The 26654-nt window shown below is 47.7% G+C and overlaps 1 protein-coding gene across 7 annotated transcripts in view; it reads left to right on the plus strand.

Moving 5' to 3' along the window:
• Positions 1-26654, plus strand: part of SIK3 (SIK family kinase 3) — a 251927-nt gene that overhangs the window by 209016 nt on the left and 16257 nt on the right. For 3 of the 7 annotated variants that reach the window (XM_059416600.1, XM_059416604.1, XM_059416626.1), the window contains exons 7-17: positions 12364-12482; positions 13020-13130; positions 13373-13516; positions 13953-14030; positions 14145-14254; positions 15567-15720; positions 15983-16138; positions 19231-19301; positions 21515-21658; positions 25410-25560; positions 26285-26410. In XM_059416600.1, the coding sequence (XP_059272583.1) occupies positions 12364-12482; positions 13020-13130; positions 13373-13516; positions 13953-14030; positions 14145-14254; positions 15567-15720; positions 15983-16138; positions 19231-19301; positions 21515-21658; positions 25410-25560; positions 26285-26410 (1364 nt within the window). The remainder of the gene's footprint in view (positions 1-12363; positions 12483-13019; positions 13131-13372; positions 13517-13952; positions 14031-14144; positions 14255-15566; positions 15721-15982; positions 16139-19230; positions 19302-21514; positions 21659-25409; positions 25561-26284; positions 26411-26654) is intronic. The other 4 variants (XM_059416620.1, XM_059416631.1, XM_059416610.1 and 1 more) reach the window with 3 other exon arrangements.

A 26654-nucleotide genomic window follows, 5' to 3' on the forward strand; every position in this document is an offset into this window, starting at 1 on the left:
TGTAATATAAGTTGACTTGAAAGTTTAAAGACTCACATGGGCGCCTGGGTGGCTCAGTAGGTTAAGCCGCTGCCTTCGGCTCAGGTCATGATCTCGGGGTCCCAGGATCGAGTCCCACATCGGGCTCTCTATTCAGCAGGGAGCCTGCTTCCTCCTCTCTCTCTCTGTCTCTCTGCCTACTTGTGATCTCTGTCAGATAAATAAATAAAATCTTAAAAAAAAAAAAATAAAGACTCACAGACTGTCAATATTATTACCCTAAATGTGTGGTTACTTTTTAATCCTAGACAAGTAATTCCATAGGTAGGAATAAACGTTTTCATAAAATTAAGGCCAAAAAATGAGAAACAACCCAGTCTAGGAAATGAGTAGACGGTTTTGTATTAGCATTCTGAGCCCTCCTGCCCTCAGGGACACACACAGGCTTGGCCTTGCCTAACACTATAGGCCTAAGTCCAAGGCCCAGCAGGCCATGCCATCAAAAGGCCAAGGCATAGGAGCCAATGAACTCGTAAGGCTGCTTAGTCTCTTCTTAGCTCAGACATCGTAGTACCATGAAGTTTCACGTGAAGGCAACTTTCCCTGAGTGCCTTTCCTCCTTACATCTCTGGCTTCTGGGCACAGTGGCACCTCCCCAGAGCTCTGAGGCCAGCGCCCGTCGGCTCTGCTTCCTATGCTGTCGGAGACACCGCGATAAAGGAAAGTCCTAAAGGGCAAGAGCCTTTCTTTTCTCAGACTGTTGTCACAGACTTGAGCTGAGTTGATCCGTTTTTCTGCCTTAAGGATTTAGATGCTCCCGCAGAGCTGCTGTTCTCTAAATTAGCACTTGGGGCCAAGTGCAGAAGGCCGCATCATCTAGCTGCCTCTAGCAGAGCTGAATTCCAGAATATCTGCAGCTGTGTGCGTCCGTGCTACCAGATGTACACAGTTAGTTCAGGAATTCTAAGCGTCTCTTTATTGTCAGTAATGTGTGGAATGAGGTGTTCTCGCAACCAGTGGGTAGCTCTGTGCCTGGGCCTGGGTGACTGATGCAGGTGTCCTTCCATGGGCGTCTCGAGATCTACTACAGTCCTGGCTTCCCAGTTGGAAGATAGCCATATACATGTAAAAGAGGATTTATTCGAGGCTGAATGATTGTGTACCACCCGGTTTAATGATGGATACGTCTTCCCTTCTCCCCTGGAACAGAAGCTTCTTTATATCAGAACGGTGTTCTGTACATCTCATCTCCCATAAAACCTGACAGCACCTGCTATAGTATAAACATTCAGTAACTATTTCTTAGTGAAAAACGGAATTGTCACCACTTACCTCTAAACTCTTATGTCAGACTCTTGGGTCTTATTACTAAACAGGTAATTCACTGATGATCCCAATTATTCTCTGGTTTTATGTGCTTTTGTTATATAGGTTGTTAAGTGAGTGACCAGGTCATGTGACCCCTAGTCTTAAAAAGGTTTTGATCTATTATGGATTTGGCTTTCTGTGTCTCAAGGAAATAAGTTTAGTCCAGACCAGTGTAGTTGGATTAAAATTCTGAGAGCATCCTGGACAGTGGTCAGGTAAAAACCTTGAACCTAAATTACAGAAGAATTGAAAGTTGAAACTTGCTGGTTTTCGAGCTGTTACAGACGACGAGACCCTGCCTGACCACGTGTGTTGGCAGGAGCTTTCTTCGAATCCCCTCCACTGAAAGAAGCCAACAACTTAAATTTTTTGAGCACCAAACTCATTAACTACCAGTGTATTTTTAAAATTATTTTAAAAAAATGTTTTATTATGTTATGTTAGTCACCCTACGGTATGTTCGTTTTTGATGTAGTGTCCCATGATGTGTTGTTTGTGTATAACACCCAGTGCAATATAGTATATTTTTTATTATGCAGAGGCCTACTTCTTAAAGCCTAGTTGGTCTTATTCACTTACCAATTATACTCTGTGCTAGTGAATATTGTAAGATCAGTCATTCATTTAACTGAAGGGAAATTAATTTAAAGTGGAAAAACTGCCATGCCAGTGAGTGCAGAGAGATCTCTTGTGGACAATATTTTTGAGTCCTTATTGATCAGACTTCATTGTGCCTTAATTAATTGTAATACTGCATAAGCGTTTTATCCCTGGGAACGCAAGGCCCAGGCTTCCATAATGCAGCTGATGGAGACTGCCGTGCGGCTCCTGCCAAAAACCTTGTACTTCAATGCGAGCGGCTCTGACCTGATTGGCTTACTCCTCGAGAACCACACAACATCTCTCTTGGCTAAAAGCACTTCCCGTAGAGGGGATGGGACAGGAGATTAAAGGTGCTCCCCTGCCAGCGTCCAGATACTAAGGGGCTCAGCGCCCTGAAAGCAGTTCTCTCACACATTTTGGGGTGTACTCTGCCACTAGTGGGAAACCCATGTAGTGCTTTTGTGTTAGTGAATGAAGAAATCACAGGTGATATCAGGAAAGAGACAGGATCTGCCTTAGGGGTATGCAGGCCACCTCTGATTTTACCTAATGTGGTGGGGAACTGCCTTACTGCTTCTTGCCCCTTGCAAGCAGACTGTCTCCAAGCTTACGGCAGCCCTACGGGGGAAAATCGAGAGGGGAAGAAAGTTCTAAGTGGGAGGACTCCAGAGCTTTGGATAGTACTTGACGTTCAGTGAATACTTTCTGTGGACCAGGCGCGGTTGCAGTAGCTGGTTCTGTGTTTGGAACCACCTTATGAAATAGGTGACTCGTGATCTGACGGACGAGAAAATCAAGGTGTGGTAGGATGGAGTGATGGACCCTGAATCCCACGGCTAGGAAGTGGCAGGGCTGAGACCTGAACACCAGCCACCTGGCTTCAGAAACCACCTAACTATCTCTGATCATGTTTTAATTCTCAAGAAGTACATATCTGCCAAGGTATTCCAAGGATCAAGAGAGTCCTGGAATAAGTATCTTTGTCCATCTACATCAATTACATATGGAAAAAAGAGAACCAACACTCTGTATTGGACTCGGGGGTAAAATTAAGCCAGAATTCTGTTCTACTCTAAGGATTGATATTAGGACTTAAAGCCATACTTGAATACTATTAGGGCGGTATAGGCAACAACATTTTTTTTTTTTTAAATGCAAACCTCAAATTGGACAGCCTCCAGTAGAACACCGTAGCCTGCCAGGGACTCTTCCCAGTGGGGCCTGGAGGTCAGTGTCGGTCTCCCAGCCTTTAAGCCTGCGTCTCCAGATCTCTGGATCTCAATTCCGAAGCATCACAGCCACCTAGGAAAACTAGAAAGTAAGGAACATTCAAGAAATAGGGGTTATTTTTCTAATAAATGGAGAGAAATGGCCAAATGCTTGTTTTCTTCTGAGTCTGCCGAAGGCTGATAAACTGCAAAAACCAAAGAGAAAAGTCTCTCAGCCTAAGTTTATTCATCCCCCCAAGAAGATTTGCTCAGCAGCCCCATTTTTGTTTTTTATTTTATTTTTTTTAAAGATTTTACTTATTTATTTGACAGAGAGAGATCACAAGTAGGCAGAGAGGCAGGCAGAGAGAGAGAGAGAGGGAAGCAGGCTCCCTGCTGAGCAGAGAGCCCGATGCAGGACTTGATCCCAGGACCCTGAGATCATGACCTGAGCCAAAGGCAGCGGCTTAACCCACTGAGCCACCCAGGCGCCCCAGCAGCCCCATTTTTATTTGCTCAGTTGTGCCAAGCCACCTTCCCTTGGCCTCTGTGTTGAGACACAGGAAGTGTCTCACAGGGTTTAGTTATAAGGCACTTTATTTTTATTCCAGAGCATTCTGATAATAATTTGCAGAAACCAGTGCTGTTGGGATTGGTATTTAAGTCAAGAACTCTCCATTTTTCTTGTCTGATCTCTTACTGTCGGACCATATTTTTAGGAATTTTATGGACTACTTCAATACTGGGACTCCAGGTTTTCTTTCCCCTAAAGAACTGAAAGCAGATGATTGCAGAACAAGATTTTTTTTCCCCTGTGCCACTCCAGCACAGGAGGAGCTGATCTCAGTGCTTGTTCTTTATGAGTCAAATCTTACTACAGCCAGCACTATTGTAGATTAAGTTCCATTATATCGAATTCAGAGATTATGTATTTTCTTTAGTTGTCTAAAACTGGTTTTGGCTAGTACTTTAAATAAACACCCTTAACTAACTTGCAAGTTGGAAATGTGTATATATTTCTTTTGTGACAGTAACGTATCGAAATTAACTTTATAGAGTACAAGTCTTCAGTCCCTATAGCATCATTGTTCCAGGGATATCCAATATAACAAAATTTCATTACAACAACAAAACTCCTCTGATTTTCTATGATTGTATTTAACATTTACGCAATCTCCGAATGCATCTGTAGGTCTCAGCACATTCAGTGTACGTTATTTATACATAGAAATGTCTTATTTCAAGACCATTTGTCTACTTCGTTTAGATTTTAAAATAGTCACTATGTAAAGAGGTTTGTTTGACCTTAGCTGACAGCTGACAATGACAGGGTTTCCTTGGGCATATTAAAAAACATTATTACTGGGGCTGAGTCTGCAGACAGAGTGAGGGTGCTTTAACTCTGGCCACTTTCTTACCAAAAGAGGAGGTCTTGGCAGTAACCCCAATGATGTGTTTTTGACGGACTTTTTAATTATTTCTGTAGGATCATTATGTTGCAAAGATGGTCACACTATTTTAACCATGATTATGATAGGACAAGGACACTGTGGCAGATTTTATTTTCTTTCCACTAAGAAGTGCAGCATATTTGGTGCCTGGTTTTCCTTTTGGGAAAAGGGAGATAGCATTAGGGAGGAGCTATGAGACACAAACAGTCATAAGCCAGCATAGAGGGCAAGGGCACAGACTCGTATCCGCCCCATTCCACTCCACCCAGAGACTGTCACTGTAGAGCATTCATCTGTCATCTGCTCTCACAGTGTCTGTTCCCCCCTAGGCCTAAGCTAGGCAAGGGGAATGAATAACAGAATCCAGCAGTATATCCCATAGTATTCTGGTTTTGAAAAATGTATGACTTTAGTGCCATTTAACTTGAAAAAAAAAATACAAGGTTACTTGTTTTCCAGGAAGCAGATGTTTTAGAAATTTTAATAGCCAATTTATTCTTGTTTCCTGTCTGGATTTTGAGATTTGAGAGAAATAGAGCCCTCTTTGAAATTTGAATTGCTCTGGGGAATTAAATATTATTAAGAAGTTTGTTAAAATTGTTGAAAATAAAGAACTCTTTGGAATTACCTTTGAACACACCTGGTCTCGGCTGGAATGTACTCACGTGAGACACCAGACCATCGCCTTCTTCCAAGCACCTGCAAGGAACAAGAATTTCCTGAGTAATTGCCTCTTCCTTGCATTTTTCCCGTGCCTCCTGGCACACAGATGTCTTCTGTTTCCCCAGCTCAAAGCAGTTTTATGTGGTCAGAAAGAATCTATGACTCCATTTCTTTCAGACCACTCCTCTGCCCACAGAGCCGAAAATGATTGCCTTGCCATGTCCCATCCTTTGGCATCACATGAAGGGCTTGGGGACTGTTGGCATTCCCTCCGTCAGCCTGAAGAGGATGGTAATTCAGTTTCCCAGATTTCTGCCCACCCCTTCTCCTGGTCTGCGGCGCCTTGTTGGAGAAGCCCTGTTGTTTCTGGCCTTCCGTCAGTCTCCATCAGCAGCAACCCGGCTATATCAACGGGGTTCGCTCTTTGCTGGTGCATTTATTTTTCTTTTTTTGAAGATTCTATTTATTTATCTGAGAGAGAGAGAGATAAGCATGGGGGGAGGGCTAGAGGGAGAAGCAGGCTCCCCGCTGAGCAGGTAGCCCAGTACAGGGCTTGAGCCCAGGACCTTGAGATCCTGACCTCAGCCAAAGGCAGGCGCTTAACCGACTGAGCCACCCGGACTCCCTTAACTGGTGCATTTAGTACTCAGCCTGATGTTGCTGCCTTCTCAGTTCCTCGCAGTCCGTCCCTATTACCATCCCCCTTAACAAGCTAGTTCACAGCCTGCTCTTTTCTGAACTTGGCTTGTAGGTGGCTCTAACGTGACAGAGCCTGTGGAGAGTACCTGGCATTCGGTTATCAGAAAAGGAAAAGTCGGTTTGATTTGCCTTTTTAAAGGTACACTAGCTACTAAGTAAGCCATCCAGGATGCTTTCATTTTAGGTGCCCTGTGAGGTACAAACTTGGGCTTTGGAGTAAGACTGACCAGAATTTGTATCCTGACTCTACCTCTTATTTTCAGGTCAAATTTCTTAACTTCTCTGATTTTTATTTTCTTTATCTATAAAATAGGTGTGATGGTAATAGGGGTTGGTGTGTGAACTAAATACTGCCTAGAATTCTGCCTAGCTTATAGATGCTCAATAAATGTTAGCAATTATTACTCAGTAATTTTTTTAAAAGATTTTATTTATTTATTTGACAAATAGAGAGAGAGAGATCACAAGTAGGCTGAAAAGCAGGCAGAGGGGGAGGGAGAAGCAGACTCCCAGCCGAGCAGAGAGCCTGATGCGGGGCTCGATCCCAGGACCCTGAGATCATGATCCGAGCCGAAGGCAGAGGCTTATCCCACTGAACCACCGAGGCGTCCCTAACTCAGTAATATTTTTGAAGGAATTGCTCTATTAATCTTTCATTGCCCTCCTTCCTAATTTTTTTTTACTCTTTTCTCTTTCACTCTCACTCTATTAAATGCTAAGGATATATGATTAATACTTCCAGTCAGATGCACAGGGTTTATGGAGAAGACTTATCTGCTAAGAGGTCTGGTTTGTTGCAACAATTTTGACACTAAGACTTCGCCCACATTGCAGATATCAGTGTCTCCCCAAGCGGGAATCTTGATTTACAGGTTATTCTGTATTCTGCCTCAGACAAGATCAGCGAGTAGGTGCCCCCGTGTGAGGCAGAGAACTCTAAAGTTACGAGGGAAAGCCCTGGAAACCACCTGATCTGGGCTTCTGCCCCCATACACTGCCACTTCTTGGTCTTCTATGAAAGGATAGTTGTCTGCTTTTTCTGGGTGGAAGCATCGAGAAGGCCTATTCTCTTGTGGATTCTTGCGATCCGCTGAGGAAGGTGTTCAGAGGAACTGTGGCAGGCTTGCAGTCCAGTACTTCTCTCGTTGACCTTCTGGAGGGCTGTCAGCCTGTCCGGTGTTGTGGTGGGCACTGGGGTACACAGCTCAGGCAGACACAGGCTCCGTCCTTATGGGACTCCTGGTCTTCCTCATGTAATGCTAGGAGCCCTTCTAGTGACATCTCAGAAGCCAGCCTCGGATTCAGCACGTCTAGTAATAATAAGTATGCAATTTCCCAAGACAGATCGTTCTGGTTTCATAGTTACGTGGTTTTCAGAGCTAGAGGGGACCATGGAGGTCATCGTCTCCAGGATAGTTGTTTCTGGACTTAACTTCGCAAGTGAACTTTTACTCAGAACACTAATCTATAAAATGGGTAAAATTAGCTGTGCCACAGGTGTGTCTGTGCCCACTGGACGGCCCCTTTCGCATCCCTAAGGGGCCTCTCCTCAGATCCCTCACACCCTGACCCAGGAATTTGGATCACCTCTAACAATTAGGAAGACTTGTCCTATGTTGAACTTGTGACTTCCCATTATCCAGATTCAGGCCCCTGGAACAGCACAGGATAAAACCCCTTCTGGTACTTGAAGAGCACCCAGTATTCCCCTTGCTTCTGGCCTACATCTTCTCATCTGGAAGATGAATTGGGCTCCAGGCCTTTCATCTTCAGGGCCATGTTCTCAAACTTTGGGTCCGGAAAGTCTTTCTGAAGTTCTCATTTCTTCTGGGCTGGAAACTAGAGACAGAACTTCTGTCAACTATCTTTGATGAATTTGAAGTGGGTTTTTAATTCCCCTTCCTCACTCTTTACTTCCCCCACACCCTCGTCCCCTGACCCAGATGGAATGCTTTGACCCTCTTAGAGAAAAACCGTTTATCACCAAGTTTTGAAAAGTAAAAAGGTGTGAAGGACCTGGCTCTCTTAGATGGAATGACACGGGCAATCTCCACGTAATTCCCATTTTAGGGCCTGGCCTGACAGCAGCTCTGTGTCCCCAGAGCCTTCCAAACGCCTGTCAGCACTGCAGGGCAGGGCCCAAGCAGGGGCCACCCTTTAGTTAGAGCTGGTGGCAGATCGAGTTTCAGGGCCCCGGGGCGATCTGCACTGTGGAGACCGCCTGGCGTCTTGTGTGGAGCAGATGGAAGCCGAGTCTGAAGGCGCTGCTGGCAGTGGGTTCCCGCATGGCCCAGAGTGCTGCAGTGTCAGGCCCCAGCCGAGTGAGGGGATGAGGGACCGGGCCATCGGCGACATGAAAATAGAGGACTTGGCAGCTGGAAAAGTGGATGCGTGTACCCTTTCATCAGAGGCCCTAGCTTCCTTCCACTCATTTTAATTGACTGTCGCCGTGGTTGCTTGTGGTATTAAGTTAGGAGCATTGGTTACTGTTGTTTTCACCCTCTGTCCATATTTTATGTAGAACGGTGTGTTCAAATCGAGCTTGAATTTAATTTCGTGAGCTATGTAGGACACTTAGGAAGTATGAGTTGATGATAATATCTGGCTTTCTGCATTTTGTCATTTTTTACCATCTGTGCAACACATGGAAAGTGTGAGATTTCTGTTCCTTTGCATGAGGGATATTACGGAGGGCATACAAGATAAAAACTTGTCTCCTGGGTGTCGCCACTGCCACCCGAGGCCTTAACCTGGGACCTGTAGACATCAGGGGAATATCGATGGCATGATTTGGGGGTTCCTTGAACAGACTGAAGTTACACACAAATTTTTGTGTATAAAATCTTGCCCGTGTTTTTCTGGAGAGTTTTCAAGGCATCTGAAACCAAATAATAATTAAGGATGACTGAATAAAGTTTTCAAGATCCTGAAACTGAACTAGCTACATCTTCTAAGCAAGGCTTATTATACTGGTGTTCATTTCTTTTGTTTTTAAAGAAATTGCTTTGAAAATCCTGTTTTAAAGCAAGCCTGTGACTGAACGTCATCCTGCCTTGGTCATCTGATTGAGGACTGACGTGGTTACCTTTTATGAACTCCATGCGGTGTGGGAACTGAAAGAAAACAGAACGGCGCCATCTAGAGGCGTGAACAAAAATCTCACCACTTTCTAGTCAGGCCCAGGCCGCCTCCTCACCTGGGGTCTTTAGTTGTAGGTAGTAACTTTTCCTTTCCTTCTTTCTTTTGTTTAAAGTAGGCTTCATGCACCCAGCATGGAACCCAACATGGGGCTTGAACTCATGACCCTGAGATCAAGACCTGAGCTGGGACCAAGAGTTGGACATTCAACTGATGGAGCCTCCTAGGCACCCACTTGTAGTAACTTTTTAAGTCTTGAACATTTTTTTCTTCTCAAGTAACTGCAGATCACAGAGGTGTGTGTCAAAGATATTTGTAATCTATACAAATGCTCCAGTTGTGGGGTGTAGTCTGGCTACACTGGAAACATAATTTTAATAAAAGTATAATGTAGTAGATGGCACTTACTCTTTCATAGGCATATAGGTCTTAGGATCTACACATTTGAATATACTTTTAATTCTAAAGCAAGAACAAACTGATGCCTGCTATAAAATCATTTTGATATGGGCACTTTCTTTTAAAGCAAGAATAAAATCAGAATTGAGTACATTGTCTTAATTACCCTATGTATTCTTTTTAGCATGATGATGTAGAATGGTGTTTGCCACACAGTGCCGAAACTGTGGGGTTGCAGGTTAAATTCACTCTGGAAAAATAGATCAAACAGGATTTATATCTACATGAAGACGTATCAAGGGCGGTTCGGAGCCTCTCTCTCCAGCCCCAGCCCTGCCATTACTTTGCAATGTCAAGCACGTTCACTTGTTTCTTCTTTTATACAGGGGCTAATAATAGAAGCTAATTTAGGGTTGTTGAGAGGAGTAAATGAAATAAAGTTGTTAAGCACAGGGCCTTGGACATAAAAAGTCTTTTAAAATTAGCACTGATCAGTTTCTGCTCTCATCACTGGCCAGTGTTATTTTCAGGACCAATGTCATGAAATGGAAACTGTTTTAAAACCTGTGTCTTACAGAGAATTTTGTAGCTTTTTAAAAAAGTATCTTTTTTTTTTTCATTGAAACGTAATTGACGTACAACACTGTAGTAGTCGCAGGCGTACAACACAATGATTCAGCATTTATATGCATTATGCCACAATCACCACGAGAATCTAGCTACCATCCCTCATGGCCATGAAGAAGTTACACTGTCCTTACTGTATTCTCGATGGTGTACCTTGCTTGTTCACTTCTTATTTCTTTTGTAAGTGGAAATGTGTGTCTTTTAGTCCCCTCCCCAACTCACCCACCCCCTCGCCCTACTCCCCCCAAATGTATATAGTTTTAAAAAGCATTTTCACAAACACAATCTTGTTTGATTAGAGTTTCAATAAATATTGATTCGTATTCTCGGTGGCTATGGGTTGAGCTCCAGTTAGGTATCATCCCATGATAATCCCATGATGGAAATTTGGTACCAGAAACATCAGTAAGAAAGACACGGGCCTTCCATTGCAATGAGAGAGCCAGACAAGAAGGCAGTAAATCAGATGGCTTCAAAAGAAGTCGATCGTGTGGAGAAAATTCTTGTGGTGTGGATGGATGTGGAGAAAATTCTTGTGGTGTGGATGGAGGGTCACTGGAGGCCCACTTGACATCGATGAGGTGGCTGGAAAGAGCTTTCTGAGGAAGTGGCATTTGAGTCCCCTCGAGTGACAGGAGCCAAACGCTTGAGGGTCTGAGGAAGCAGTGAGTGGAAAGGCCGCTGGTGGGCGTGTGTGTGCCAAGCGGTGCACAGTCCAGAGAGAACACCTGAGCCGCCAGAGGGACTGCGGCAGGAGGGGGCCCAGCTGCAGAGATGGGGGCCTGGGGGCCGGGGACTTTGGACTTCGTTCTCTGGGATGTGGGAAGAGACTGGAGAGTTGTAGGCAACTGTTTTAGAAATGTGCCCTTTGCTTCTCTGCGGAGAACAAGTTACAAAGGAGCAAGGGCGGACGTGGAAAGAGCAGCTGGGAGACTTTGGCAGTAGTCCAAGCAAGAGATGATGGGGGCTTGGCTGAAGGTGTCAAAATTATTGGCTAGGAGTTCGGATCCTGCCCACAGCTCTACACAGTCCAGAGGCAGCATGACGCGTGGCTAAGGGCAGCGGCCAAAGCGTCCAACTGTCCGGTTTGAAATCTGACTTCATGAGATCTTAGACACAGTGCTTGACTCCTCTGTGCCTCTTTGTTACCATCTCTAAAGTGGCAGCGATGATGGGACCTTCCCACTAGGATGGCCATGAGGTGCAAATGAGAGAAAACTCAAGTGCCCCCGAGAGTGTCTGCTAATACGGCTCGCTCCTGTCAGCGCTGCCACCTCCAAACACAAGTACCACTCCCTCACCGTCCTCTACACGCAGCGCACACCTGAGGAAACTTAGAGTGTGGTTCTGAAATCGGAATACGGGGTCCTTGCTCGTGAATCCGTTGTACGTGTAGCATGGCGTGTAATACGAGCCATTAAAGAAGGATACTGACCTGGTTATCGGTAGCTCAGAGCCCGGTTGTATGCACCTGTGAAGGTCTCAATGCACATTGAGGAAATGATAAATAAGGCTGGCAGCAAGTCCTGGGGTGTGGTAGGGAGCATCCGGAGCCTCTCAACCCCACACCGTCGGAAATTTAAATGCTGAGGTTTGAAGAGAGCTCTAGACACTGAGCCAGAAGCATTAGTAGGCATGTAGTAATACACACAGGAAGGCAGAACTGAATGTTTCGAGGACCTTGTAAGATACTCTTCAGAAGACATTCAATTCTTTTTTTTTTTTTTTTTAAGATTTGTTTATTCATTTTAGAGAGAGCATGCACGTGTGAGTGCACAGGCTGGAGGGGCAGGGAGAGGGAGAGAATCTCAAGCAGACCCCGTGCTGAGCCTGGAGCCCGACGTGGGGCTCCATCCCAGCACCCTGGAAACAGGACCTGAGCCAAAACCAAGAAGTCAGATGCTTAACCGACTGTGCCCTAGGTGTCCCTAGAGGACATTCAGTTATGTGTTAAATGGGGCCGGACAGTATATAAATACGTGAGACCCCCGGAGTATCCCTAATTTGTCCTGTCAAACTTGTAATGAAGGCATTAACCCAACTTTTCTTCGCCACTTCCTGCCTTTGCCTGGTGCCTCGTGGAGTGAACAGTGACAGCGGTGAGGAGCAGGAGAGAGAAGGGAGAAGCAGGGGGCTGGAGAGTGCGTCTGCTTGCCTGACCTCGAACTCCTCAGCTGCCCCAGTGTCCCTGTCGCCAAGGCTGAAGGCGGCCCCTTTGTCTGTTGCAGAGTGCGAGCACCTGATCCGCCACATGCTGGTATTAGACCCCAGCAAGCGCCTCTCCATGGAGCAGATCTGCAAGCACAAGTGGATGAAGCTGGGCGATGCCGATCCCAACTTTGACCGGGTGAGCTGAGTCCTGCGCGCCTTGGGGGGCCTCGGCCGGGAGCTCCTGCTCTCCTTCTCACATGAGATCGTAGTCATGCCCGGACTGCAAAAGAGCGGGTGCTGGGAGCAAACTGCCCTGTGTCACCAAAGCAGGAGGGAATTTTAAAGCAGCTGGGCTGCCGGAGAGTAGCCATCCCAGTTGCTTGCCACTTGCCCCCAAATCATAGTCCCTCCTTGGCTTTTGAAACCGTAGAGCCCACATTCCTGCAACTCCCCACCCCAGGGACAGCTCCTTCCTCTTGTCCTTGTGTTTTACACTCAGTGGCTTCCGCAGCGCAGCTTTATTTAAACCATTTTGGCCATCCCGAAGGACCTCAGTGAAACAGGGATCTTGTCTGCTGGCAGCTGAGGACCTAGAACTTTCTTGCTTAGGCTTTGTCTGAGGCCAAAAATATCCCAAGCATGGGGGACAGAACAGCTAGTTCCTAATAGGTGACCTGCCATCCCTGCGTGGTTAACTGGGGCTTTGATAGCTTGACTCTTTTTAATGTCACAGTTAATAGCTGAGTGCCAGCAGCTGAAGGAAGACAGACAGATAGACCCCCTGAATGAGGACGTCCTCTTGGCCATGGAGGACATGGGACTGGACAAAGAGCGGACGCTACAGGTATCTCTAAAGGCGTGGAGGACAAAGTGAGGGGTAGCCGTAGTCCGTCTGTCCTGCCTTTTCCACTTTTTTCTCCCTCCTGGGAACTTTCCCTTTTCTTCCTGTTCTTCTTCCTCGACCCCTCTCTTGAGCCTCAACAAGAAGGTGCTTTGGTCTGCTGATGTACTACTACTGAGAGGGTTTTGGTTTTTAACATGACATTTCACCAGGGTTTCTCACTCTTTTCCCTTCTCCCTTGGTAGTCGTTAAGATCAGATGCCTACGATCACTATAGTGCGATCTACAGCCTGCTGTGTGATCGACATAAGAGACACAAAACCCTGCGTGTCGGAGCACCTCCTGGCATGCCCCGAGCCATGGCCTTTCAAGCACCAGTCAATGTCCAGGTGGGCAATTACTCCAGTGACCTGAATCAGGACAAGTGGCACCGGGGAGGAGGGACGGTTAGCCAGCGCTCGCTTGCTCACTCTAAGAGAGTTTCCTCCTCTTCTTTACCTCCATCCTCTCCTGTCTGCCATGTCTTCCTTTGTCAGAGGTCAAGCAAAGGTTGGAACTTCTTTGACAGAGAGGATGGAAGGGTATTCCAGTACTCAGGATGGACAACAAGAGTTGCATTTTGTTTTTTAATTAAAGAAACAGGCAATCATTGAGAGAGACTGTTTTCCCTAAAGAATGCTTCCTTGTTGTAGCTTCTAAGGGCAGAGGAACCAAAGACTCAGAGGTAGAAACATAGACTTTAGCAACAAAGAATCCTTTGAAAGAGCGTCATTATTTCCACCTAGCGTGTAAGACAAGAGTGTATACGTATGTGCTGCTTTCTAGGCGGAGCAGGCCGGTACCACTATGAACATCAGTGTTCCCCAGGTGCAGCTGATCAACCCAGAGAACCAGATCGTGGAGGCAAGTAGCTGTCAGCCGAAACCACTTTCTTCCCCATATCTTTGCTTCCTTTCCTGGCTTCCCATTTTAAATTCCTTTTTATTTCTAATTTGATCGTATTTCCTTCCACCTCAGCCGGATGGGACCGTGAACTTGGACAGCGATGAGGGTGAAGAGCCCTCCCCTGAAGCCCTGGTCCGCTATTTGTCCATGAGGAGGCACACGGTGGGCGTGGCTGACCCCCGGTGAGTATCTGACCAAGAGCCCTGAGTACTTCTTCCTCAGAGAATTCCCACCCGACTTGGAGTCCCTACTGTGGCTCATTTTTTCTACTTCATTCTACCTCCCGGATGAGATCGAATCCAGTGGCCGAGATATGTTTTTCTAACCCAATTAATCACAATACTTTGGTGAGGAACATGGTAATGTCTTGGCTTACTAAAATGGAGATCTTCTGATCTAAGTCACATAAAAGGACCCCTTAAAATTCATCCGAGTTTAACAGCTTTTAGAGATATTGTTTACTACATGTTCTAAGGCACGACTCATTGAAGAAGGGAGGACAAATGGTACGGTGTAATTTATGTAAGTTAAAAATTAAATTAAGTGAGCAAGACTCCAAAAACATACCAAGTAAGTACCGTTTTCCCAAAACGGTCCTTCGGTATGCTCTCCAACGCCCTTACACGGGAAATGTACCGAAGGCCGGCTCTCTGTTTTTGTTCTACATTTGAAGACTTTCAACATTAAAAATAGCCTTACCTCTTCTCTGGATATTTCCTTTACTGTGCTGGGAAGAGAAGGTTATGGCAAGAGTTCTCCTGAGAGTTCAATTAGGGGCGAAGCTAGTGTTCTTATAAATATAAACCTTTTTTCTCTGAGTGATTTCCAAAAAAGCCTCCCGAGGCCGGCTGGTTGTTTGCTTTACGTTTCTCATTCTCGGCCTATGATCAAACAGGCAATAGGGGAACATTCTGGCTTCAAAGACCCTGTCAGCTGCACAGGGGCGGAGTCCTGTGTCACTCTGTTCACGGAAAGATCTCTTATTTCAACGTGTGCTGTCAGCCTTACCGTTCGGGCCCAAGAGCCCTGCACGTCCACCACTTATCTGTCCCATCAGCTCCGATGGGAGTAATTGCATTCCTTCCCTGGTGAATCAGTTGCTACTTCGGGCAGCCATTGTTTGAGTGGATGGTGTGTGTCCTCCAGAAGCTCACTGCTCACCTCCAGGCTTTGAAAACCCAAATTGGAGTGGTGCCAGGATTTCCTCTTGGCTCAGAGCTATTGGTTTTACATGACTGGTCAATGAAGAATAGCAATCCCCAGTCCCAACTGAGAAAATGGCAGAGAGCCACATTCCATGTACCAGGCTTCTACTCACTTTGGGGTCTTTGAGGTACAAATTCAGGAGGAAAGTGAAAAACTAAAACAACCACCACCACCACCACAACAACAACAAAACTTGTGCTGAATTTAACAGTTTCATCAGTTTGGGGATATCAGCATGTTGGAGTGAGACAATTAACCAAACTTCTCTGTCATCCTGTTTCCTATCAGCACGGAAGTTCTGGAAGATCTGCAGAAGCTCCTGCCTGGCTTTCCTGGAGTCAACCCGCAGGCTCCGTTCCTGCAGGTGGCCCCTAACATGAACTTCATGCACAACCTGTTGCCCATGCAAAATTTGCAACCGACGGGGCAGCTTGAGTACAAGGTACCCAGATGTGGGACAGGGCTTACCCACAGAGAAATACATTTGAGCTTCCTTTGGGGGACTTTGAGGGACCTTGCCCAGGATTTAAGGGTACATCCTTCTAGAGAAGGACGGTATCCCTTGCACGGCAGCTAGGGTGAGAGGGAAGATCAGTCTCTACATACTCAAAGGATCCCTTAGTTTCCACAGATTAGCGGACTGCTCTTTCCCCCACCTCCTTCCCCTCCTCACCACCCCCTCCTGCCCACTCTGCTTGCGACAGGAGCAATCCCTCTTACAGCCGCCCACCCTACAGCTGCTGAATGGAATGGGCCCCCTCGGCCGGAGGGCATCAGACGGAGGAGCCAACATCCAGCTACATGCCCAGCAGCTGCTGAAGCGCCCACGGGGACCCTCCCCACTTGTCACCATGACACCAGTGAGTAGCGGCAAGAGGCCCCGCCTACTTTCTCAAAGGCTTTTGGTAAAGAAGCTGTGGGCCTGGGGCTGGGAACCCAGGTCACCCACCTAGATGTCTGAATTTCTTCTTCCTCTAAGCTTATGGTGCTCAGTGTATTCCCATTTTCTTCAGGCTCGTAGAATTTTCCAGACTTAATTTTTGGCTAACTTCTTTGCTTAACCAAACAGCTGCCACTCGAGTCCGCACCTGGAGAGGCTCATCCTCAGTGGGCCACTTCTGGGCTCCGCTGCTAGGTGCCACCACAGCCCTACAGCCCGGAGGTGGAGTCCCTGTGGCCTGATGGACTCAGCCCTCTCCTGGTAACGCCTCCCGGCTCGAGGACCGTGGTGCCTAACCATTTGCTCTAGAACAAACTGCCCCAGTTCTCCATTGATGAGCACTGCTTTGCATTTTTGGTACAACCTCGATCACTCAAGTCATTTGGCTTTCATAAGCTCTAACCTAATCAGGCGGTGTCTCTCAACCCCATCTTTTTTAATATATATAATGGTCACATTCAAAGATTCTTTTCCTCTGCTAGGTTCTGTTTATTTTCAGTTCTTTTCTTGTCATAGGTAAACCTTCGTTCATTCGCTCATGCTCACGGGCCCATACGAATGGGTGCTAATCATATGCACAGCCCTCCCTGGGTGTTTCTAGAGCAGTGCTTCTCAACCTACTGCTTGTAGAGGACCTTTCTCCCCTTCCACCCCTTATGGGATTAATACCTTTGTAAAATACAACAAAAGTGAATTGTTAGAGAAAAATTTTAAAACCTACAAAATATAAGGCTAAATTTTCAGCAGACAAAATCACCCCCATTAAATTGCTCTAGAAGTTTCTAAAAGCTTACTCTTTACTTCTGTACTAACTCTGTCATGGATTGGTAACAAAACAGTGTGTGGACTGATATGGGCCCAGCACGGGCCACCCTTTCAGTAACAAGCCTGTTGGGAAGAGGAAAAGATCGTGTTCATAGTTGTTGGCTCATCATATTTGAGAATACAGGATCAGCGTTATGTTCAGTGTTGGAATAACAGTGAAGGACCATGTGTGAGTAAGTGCCTGAGTGATTCTCGTGGACCAGGAGGTGGCAGTGGCATTCAGGGACCCGCCAGATCAGTGCAGGTTATGAAGGACCAGGAACAGCTTTGTGGGAGATGGACTGACTACCTCTGTCCACTGTAACTGCTTGCACCAAGGTCACTAACAAAATTCCGTTCATAAATCCGGTGGATGTTTTTTATCTTTCAGGCCTTCTAACTATCTCAGTCTCTGTTGACCATTCTTTCTCTTGGAAGTACTGTCTTCTTTTGGCTTCTGTGATACCACATTCTCATTTTCTTCCTGCCTCTTCTTTTCACGTTCTCTTTCTGCTTGTTCTTTGAAGTTGGTGAAACCCCAATTTTATCTTAGGTCCTGTTTCCATCTCATTTTGCATACGCTGTCTGGCTGATCTTGTCTGCTCCCATAATTTCTGTTAACCAAATGATCTCCAGCCCAGAATGCTCTTTTCTTCTGCGTTCTCCACTTTGTATAGATGACCGCCGACCGCGTGGGTTTAGTTGGTTATCCCGCTAGTACTCGACATGTCCTCAGATTTGAACTTGACATGTCCTCAGATGACTGCATGTAACCTGTTTCTCCCCCTGGGTGGCAGTGACAGGCACTGTCATTCTCCTGGTCACACAAGCTAGGAATGTGGAATTTCTCTTTAACTCTTCCCTCCCCCTCATCCCCATATCCGGTCAGTTACCCAGCACCTTCTGTCTGTCCCCCTCCATTGCGCCGTCCTTTCGTCACTGTCATCCTTTGCTGAGACTAACACAGGGGCCTCCTCACTAGCCTCCTTGCCTCCAGCCTTTCCTCCTCATCCCCACCACCAGCCCTTTCTACACGGCTACTCAAGGAAGCTGGCTCTCTAGAGCGTACACCTTGTAACATCACATCCTGCGGAAAACCCTTTAGTGAATCACCACCACTCTTCCTCAAAATATACTTCTTAATGTGGCATTCCAGGCCCTCCGTAACTGGCCGCCCTCCCTCTCCCACCTCACCTGTCGCCCCTTCCTGCCTGACCCTGTTCACTCCAGTCTCGTGGAACTATAGTAAGGGATCCGTACAGCCTGGCATTTAAACAACGAAATTATTCCCAAAGTTTTCATTCTGTCTTATAATGGTCTTCCATTGTTTTAAAAAGCTCTTTCATAATAATCAAAGTAGGACTTGTTTTGCTCTAGTGCCTGAGGTGTGGTGACTATGTGGGCCCCCAGGCTGAGAGGGGCTGTGAAGGGCGCACAGCCCACGAAAGTTCTCACGTAGGAGAGCCACAGTGATGCATGCCACGTACGTGTTGTGGCGAGGCGTAGCTCTTTTAAAGCACTGAATTGCAACTACACAATTCTGTGTTGTGTACCAAAGTGTACTTTTAAAAAACCATGGTGCTTTTTTGGCACGAAAGGCATCGAAACGCTGGTGATAACACTAATACGAAACAGCAGGCCAGTTCCTAGACGTTCAGGTAAACAAGCTCCTACTATATTTTCAGGCCCTCAGACACCTTCAGACACCTTCAGGCCTTCTCTTTTCTCTCAGCCTAGAAACCCCAAAGGCTCGTGAGCCTTCTCCTCTCTGCATGGCCAGCTCCTGCCTACCCTTCAGGTTTCGGTGAAGTGTCACGTCCTCCAAGATGCTTTCCTCGATGCCCAAGGGCCCCAGTAGAGGACCCTGTGATTGTCTGCTTCCTTGTCTCCGTCCTCCATTGGACTGTAAAATGAGGGCGAGAACTGTATTTGCTAATTCACATTTCGTCCCGGAACATGGTAGGCATCCAGCTGTTTGTTGGATGAGTGAACGGAGATGAATCAGAGGAAGAAATGCAAATTAAAATCACCTGAACAAGGTAAAAATGGAAAGCTAGAGAGGCATATGAAAGTTCTGCATAAACCGGGGGCCCTAGAAGAGTTTTGTAAATAAAACATACAGAAAGGCCTGTCCCCAGCCGGGTTTCCAGAACAAGCGTATTCCAGAAGAAGCGCCACCTTGAGCTTTTCCTTCCTGTCTCCCTGCAGGCAGTGCCAGCAGTTACCCCTGTGGACGAGGAGAGCTCGGACGGGGAGCCAGATCAGGAAGCCGTGCAGAGGTAATGTGACATCTGGCAGTGCTTGCAGAACGCCCTTGGGCAGGCTCCCCCTGCAACCAGCGAAAGGTCACCTCTGCCCAAGGAGGTGGTACAGTGCAGCTTCAACATTTGTGTGGTCTCTTTGCTCAAGCCAGATGGCATGTTCCTCCCCACATGGAAGTAACAGAAGACTACCCAGAAAATGTCATTTCTGTAAGCGCCATTGGAAGTCCCCTAAGTGACAGCAATAACCATGAGAACTTGTTCTCTCCTCCCTCCTTATTCACCCCTGCCTTCATATTGCAACTCTGATAGTATTCACAAGGCACAAAGCTTGCTCCTACCTGCCAAGAACTGTTTACTGAAAAGGAATTGGAGATTTGGGATGACAGTGATCCTAGCTAGTCTGGCCATGGACCTCTGGCATGGACTCTTCCTTCCCAGGAGAATGAATGCCTCTTGTACTGTTTGCTGCATGCTTCTTCCGTCCCCCGTGCCAACAAAGAGATAATGAAAAGAGGAATATGGGATTCGGGCCAGGGACAAACGCAAATACCCATTGTTTGCAGAACCTTGGTGAGAGATGCCTAATTCACAGAAAACGGCAGTGACCGTCAGGCACGCTGTACTGTTCGTTCTCCCTCAGCCCCGTTAGCCATGGCCCACAGCTCCGTGCATGCCCCCCTGTGGGAGTCGTCTTTCTTATTTTCCGGGGAGGGGGGTTTGACCAGAATCCAGCATGTATTTTCCCAGAAATACAGGTGTTCTTCAAAATTATATGTTTTTCCCTTGAGGGAAGTTGAAATAAAATGGTTTTCATGGGCTCCTGGGGGAACTTTGGGTGTCTTTATCAAATGGGTATTAAACCACTCATGGCTCACTCTTTGGCAAGTTTACGTACCACTAATTGCCCTATAGTCTGTTAACTACTTTTAGCTTAAATACTTAGACAAAGTAGTAAAGAACAAAGCAAGACCACTTTTTCGGAACCTGACGGTTGCTGGCCTGTACTCTCTTCTTTACCCCCGTGGCTCTGTACGAGGGCTGCGGTTCAAAAAGAAGAGGGGAGAGCAGGGTGCTGGCAGGCGGGTCAGCTCCTCCTGCGGCTTAGCCAATAGAAGAATCATCACGACCTTTTTTTTTTTTTTTTCCCCCTCTATGCTGTTGTCTCTATAGTTTGCTGATAATAGGGTATTTGATGTCACAAATGGGCCCCTGCTGGTGTCCTGAAAAAAAAAAATTAGGGAACTTTTTGCCTTTCTCCCTTAATTAGACAATGGCGGCTCACTTTGTCTTCTTTGCCTTGGACTTGACTTCCTCTGGCTCCACCTTCTTCCTTCTTTAGACTAACATTAAGGGCTTAAGTGCCCCTCAGTCCTGACATCATGGATAGGGATAATGCTTCTTTTACATGTGCCCAAGAAGAGCAGCAGTGACCGAAGAAAACATCAGCTAGAGGCAGGGGGACCCATAGCTTATTTTTGGCATTAACTAGTAATAGATCCGATAGAGCTTTAGAATCAAAGTCATCAGCTTGTCCACTCCTTCGCCTTGAAACTTCTGTTTCTTGCCCCCTAGAAAAAAACAATTCTGAACATTTCATGTGGTTTCATTTCTTCATCTTCTAGAGAATATGGTTCCCTTGGGACAACATCAGTTTTTCTTCTCTGATGACTGACTTACAATCTTGGGGCATGAGCCGTGGGGTAGTTTTGGAAATCCCTCATCCTCAAGTGGAAGGATCTGTTTGCTGTGACTTGGAAGTGAGGACCCGGGGGGGCGGTGAGGTCTAGAGACGCATGTGGAGACCTTCTGAATATCTGTCTCTCTTGGCTCATCTCTAGGAATAATCCTTAAGGCTCATCTCCTCTGCCTTGTACTTTAGACATTTGGAGGGACAAGAAGGATAAAATTAACAAGTGGGAAATGAATCCTTCTAGCGAATGGAATGAAGGAAGGAAAATAGATCTTCTTTGTGAGCTACATCTGTTTTCTCTCTTCTCTTAGTGGCTTACTCTTAGGTTCGAAGTTCAGCCACTTGAGTGGGAAGCCCGCTTTCGTTGGCCAGCTGGCCATGTTTCTTTCATCCAGCCAGGGGTCTGTTTGCCATGGAGCCCTTTTTGAGCTCTGGCACTGTTTCATTCTGAGTGCTTTGGATTAACTTCTAATGCTTCTTGCAGAGGAATATTCCTGTCTGTCTTTTTTACTATGAAATGTGCTCCTGCTTGTTGCAGGTACTTGGCAAATAGGTCCAAAAGACATACACTGGCCATGACCAACCCTACAGCTGAGATCCCACCGGACCTACAACGGCAGCTAGGACAGCAGCCTTTCCGTTCCCGGGTCTGGCCCCCTCACCTGGTACCTGATCAGCATCGGTGAGTAGCCACATGAGCTATGTGAGCTCCTTGAGGCTCATCGGGCAGACACCCTTCTTGCTAATCTTACAAGTGATGGCGACGAGCATCGAGGCTTTCAGTAGCATCCTGAGCTCACATCTTCTCAGCTCCTTGCACCAAGCAGGGCACAGGGCCGTGTGAGATTCTTCTTCCCCGTTACCTCATAAACATGTTTGTGGTCTGCAGTTGGTTCTCGTGATTCTGGGAATTGACTGGTAGATGAACTTGAACTTGAAACCTGCGAGGAGGTAAAGTTCTCAGAGGACAGCTGGACATGGGAGGATTTGTAGCCTTATCGGTAGACTTGACCGTTCGTAACCCATCACCTTCAAAAGAATGAGCATATCTTACCATGTTACCACTGCACGGTGAACTTGGACATGCAGGAAGGTACATCCCTTTGTGAATGGTAGAGCAGAGGTACAGCATTCTCTTGAGTGTGGTGATTGAGAAGTCATTCTTGCAACGACACTCTGACTGCTGGAGTCTTTTACTAGGTCTCTCTTAGATTTGTAATTCATCCTCTTGAAGAAATAACAAGCTTCACCTTCCTGGCTGAGACAGCTTCCTACAACTGAATCCAAGTAAGCCTGGAAGCTCAGGGGCGTGACACTTGGCGGGATTAAGAAGGTGATCACCTTCTGTGAATGACTCAGATCCTTAGCTGTATCCCCTCTAAAGCCATCCCCAAGCTCGTGGGCCACAAGTTCCAGGGCACCACCAGCCGCTGAGCTTATTTCCTGTCAGTCATGCTGGGAGGACAATGAAAGCAGTCTTACTTGAGAAAAGCAGTCAGGTTCCGAGGAGATGAAGTTTATAAAGGTGTTGTCATGAAGTCTCACAACCAGCTCACACTAGCGAGCTCGACACAACATTTTTATTGTGGTGAGTTACCCATCAGGCGTCCTTATAATCAGCAGAGGCCGTGGACTCTGCGCAGACGGAGACTGAACGAGTGCTCTGTTGGCACTCCGAGAGAAGGGAGATAAGCTATTAGAGACAACCTTGAATAACAGTCAGAATGGTCTGGTCGGAGGAGTGGGAATGACAGCTCTCCAACCAAAATGCTGGTGCAGAGAGGCAGTCGTTTCCTTCAGGAAAATCTCTCAGGACCTAAAGGGTGAGGGCACTGCAAGAGAAGGGACTCGGAGTGATGGTTGGAGAGGTGCCTCCCGCCACACACCCCGCCCGTCATTGCTACCAACACCCCGGCGTCAGTTTTCCATGATTTCTCAACAACTCTGAGCCCGCCACCGTTACCCAGCAGAACCTTTATTTCTTTTTGCTCCCTGTCTCTGTCTTCCCTGCCCCCACAGCCTGCCAGCTGCCACACCTTTGTCAGGGTCTGTCATTCAGCCCAAGCCCCTCGGGTATCCTCGTTTCATTGTACGTGTTCCTCAGGAGAGCCTCCTGTCGGGGACACCTGGAGATCGGCCCCTTTCCACAGTCCGCCTCTATCACGGGTCCTCTCCCTTGTCTTCGTGTGTCTAGTGAGGACGGCCACGTCGGCCACAGCTCCCTGTGTGTGTGGTTGCCACCCTGCCTACCGTCACCGCCAAGGCCTTGCCTGCTGGAAATGTGTCTGCCGTCTGTGTTCGTGTGAACACTCGTGGTGGAGTGTTTCAAGGGTGTCCTGTGGCCAAGCCAGTTTGAACTGGAATGAGTGCTTGACAAGTGGCAGATTGTGCCAGGCGGGGCACTTATGCACGCTCAGCCTGTCTTGATGGGATTCCTGTAAAGACATGGCAACACCAGAGACTGAAGGTAATCTGCAGAGGACAAGCGCACCTTTGCAGGGCCAGAAAACCCTGGAAGTGGGTGGCCTAGACAGATGATTGAGTTCCTCTTATTTTCCGGAGGAAATGGTCCAAGAACAGCATATAGACATCTCCTCTTCTGGGGTATAATTCATGAAGTCCAGCATGGAGACAGAAGAGGGCTCTGATCACTCAGATCCTGGAAGTGTGTGATTTTAAAAGCTAAAAAAAATGTAAAGCGTAATTTTTTATAAGGAAATGAACACAGGATGGATTTTATCTAGGTGGGGAACCAAGTTCCTGTTGGAGAAGTGTAGTAGGAACATCAGCCTGATATGGGGCTCTCCGGAGTTTGAACGTGATTGCAAAGAAAAATAAAGCACAGTGGATCCTGTGAGTGCTCCCGAAACGAGCGGCGCTGTCGGAACTCTTCCTCCCAAGTTCCTGTGTCTGACTGGCCAGGGCCGGTGACTGCACAGCCCGAGCTTCTGGAGAAGTCACGAAGTACCCAGGCCTGGGCGAGCGGCTCTGAGTGGGGAGGGCGGGTTTTGTGCAGAGTGAACCCCTGCAGAAAACATTTTCTGAGTCCATCAGAAATGGGTTCATCGTCAGAAAATAGCAAAAGCATAGGAGTCAAATGTTAGGAGAAAATAATATTTCCTGGCTTTGGCTGCAGACCCCTGGAGTAGAAGCAGACATAGGAAGTACCGAGGAAGCACTCCTGAAGGCGATGATCCCTGTTTCTGGAGAGTGTCTGCCAAAACCATGCGTCTTCTGTGTCACACGCGTGTGTTTGTGCTCATTTCATCAGCGCACCACTGTGTCAGACTTCCTGTAGAGCCTGAACCCGAAGTCATCGTTAGCAAAGAGAGGGTAAAGGGCTTGCCCCCACGGCCACACCCCCAGACCGCTCCGCACAGTCATCAGCGCCCCCCCGCCCCCCCCATCTGCACTGTATTTGAACTCGCTTGTCCACCCGCTTCCTTACTCGCTCTGCTTCAGGTCCGAGGGAGTAGCTGGCAAGGGGGTGCATCATTTCACCCATAGTTCAGTGTGAGATCATCTCTGCCCTGGACATGAAACCCTGATCCTTTCCATCAGCTGCTGGAATGCTGCCTTGGCAGTCTTTTATCTGCTTACCTCAACCCATAAACATCTCTTTCTGATTAGGTAACAAGGAGAGGTGTTAGCTTCTAACTCCCTTGCTGTCTTAGGCATTCCTTATCCATAGCTCATTCTTCCCGTAAGATACTGGCTCTATTCGGACTGAGCAGTGGGATTTTGGCCCCACGATTCCTCTTTCACTAGGAGGCCGGGGGGAGACGTGCTGCTCTGGGAAGTTAATTTTCACGGTGGCCGACTGTATTTGCGTTGGCCCCGTGCGCACGCTGGATCTTGAGGCCTGCATTCCTTAAGAGGGTGCCGTCTCCGTCTGGGGATCCGAAGTCCCCAAATCTTCCCGTTTACCTCCACCCTCCACTTTCTAGCCCAGAACATCTGACTTCCAAGCCAGGCGTTTGCCACAAAGCTGACCATAGTTTCCTTCTGGTCATTCGGAGAGCGCTGCTCAGTGAAACCGGTCAAACAGTGAATCTGAGGTTTCGAAAGGCACTAGACAGACATGAGTATGAAAGCCAGATCTCCTGTGCAGCTTGGCCTGAGGGCCACTGAGAAGCTCTGTTTCTGACCTAGTCTGTGTGTAAGAACTGGATGTATTTGATCCCAGCACCTCCCCGGGCGTGGAAAGTAAGCCCGCTAAGGTAAGTGGAAATAGAAGCCGTGCAGCTGGAGTTCTCGGAAGGGCAGCAGGCTAGGGCAACGGCCGGCCTCCGGAGACGGCCGGGAAATGGCCGAATGTGCCAGGCTGCGCGTGCAGCCCGCCACGTTTGCGTTCTTCTGGAACCGCAGTCCCTGGGTGATTTGGTCCAAGCCCCTGAGTCCTCGCCCCTAACCTTCTCTTCCCATATATTCAGCTCTACCTACAAGGACTCCAACACCCTGCACCTCCCCACGGAGCGTTTCTCCCCCGTGCGCCGGTTCTCAGACGGGGCTGCGAGCATCCAGGCCTTCAAAGCTCACCTGGAAAAGCTGGCCGACAGCAGCAGCATCAAGCAGCTGCAGCAGGTAATGGGAGAGGCGGCAGGCAGCTCTGCAGGAGCGTGGGAAGCACAGAGAAGTAGCGTGTGGAGGACGGGGGTGGCAAATATCTGCCTTGTCCGTGTCGAGGTTCCAATCCATGTAGCTTCCTAATGCTCCTTCCTTACTTCTTGGTATGTACGGCTTAACCCAGGCTCAAACATCCAGCCCCCCATGAAGGGCCCAGATTTCCCTCCTGTCTCTGTGACTTTTAGGGAGGGATTTCTGAGCATGGGTTTCGGTGGGTAGCCCCCGGGAGGGCACTCCTAAGCAACCTGGCATCATCTGCGGTGCTGGGCCCTGCTGGAGCCTGCTTGGCGTTGTGAACACCTGGAGTACTGTCCCCGGGCATGGAACGGTGCTCCCAGAGGAAGGACGGGTACCTCCGGGCTTCCGTAAAGGGCCGGTTTCCTTTCTGCCTTCCCGAGGACCAGGCTTCCAGCGACAGGTGTTCTGTAGGCAGATTTCACAGTGGACACTTCCCCCTGGACCACGGGCCACCCTTTGATGTCTTCCATTCGTTCTCCCGGAATGTGAACGTACTGGGGACACAAATACCTACATACCTGGGTCGGTTGCTCATTAAGGACACTGCTCTTCTCTTGGGGCTCTTTCTGCCCCTGAGACCTTGGGGGCAGATCTGCATCTGCTGCCGAGGCCGCACGGGGAGGGCCTGGCTGCACCCCGCCTGTATCACCTGCTTTCCCTGCAGGAGTGTGAGCAGCTGCAGAAGATGTACGGGGGGCAGATGGATGAGAGAGCCCTGGAGAAGACCCAGCAGCAGCATGTGCTCTACCAGCAGGAGCAGCACCAGCAAATTCTCCAGCAGCACATCCAAGTAGGCCTTCACTCTTTGAGCTCCAGCTTGTTTGGAGTTTGCGCGCAGGCTCATTTGCCTGTGAATTTTGGAGGAGATCACGCAGAGCAGAGTGGAGTTATGTTTGTGGTTGACGTGCTTGAGGAAAGGTCATCAGACTTTTGGCCGAACCACAGAAGCATAAACCTCAGTTGCAGATAGTTCTTGCCGTTTCTTCCCTTCCTGAGAACAGCTCTGACGGATCTTCAAGCTGACAATTCTTTTT

This window comes from Mustela nigripes, chromosome 1, assembly GCF_022355385.1.
Source record: "Mustela nigripes isolate SB6536 chromosome 1, MUSNIG.SB6536, whole genome shotgun sequence".
NCBI lineage: Eukaryota > Metazoa > Chordata > Mammalia > Carnivora > Mustelidae > Mustela > Mustela nigripes.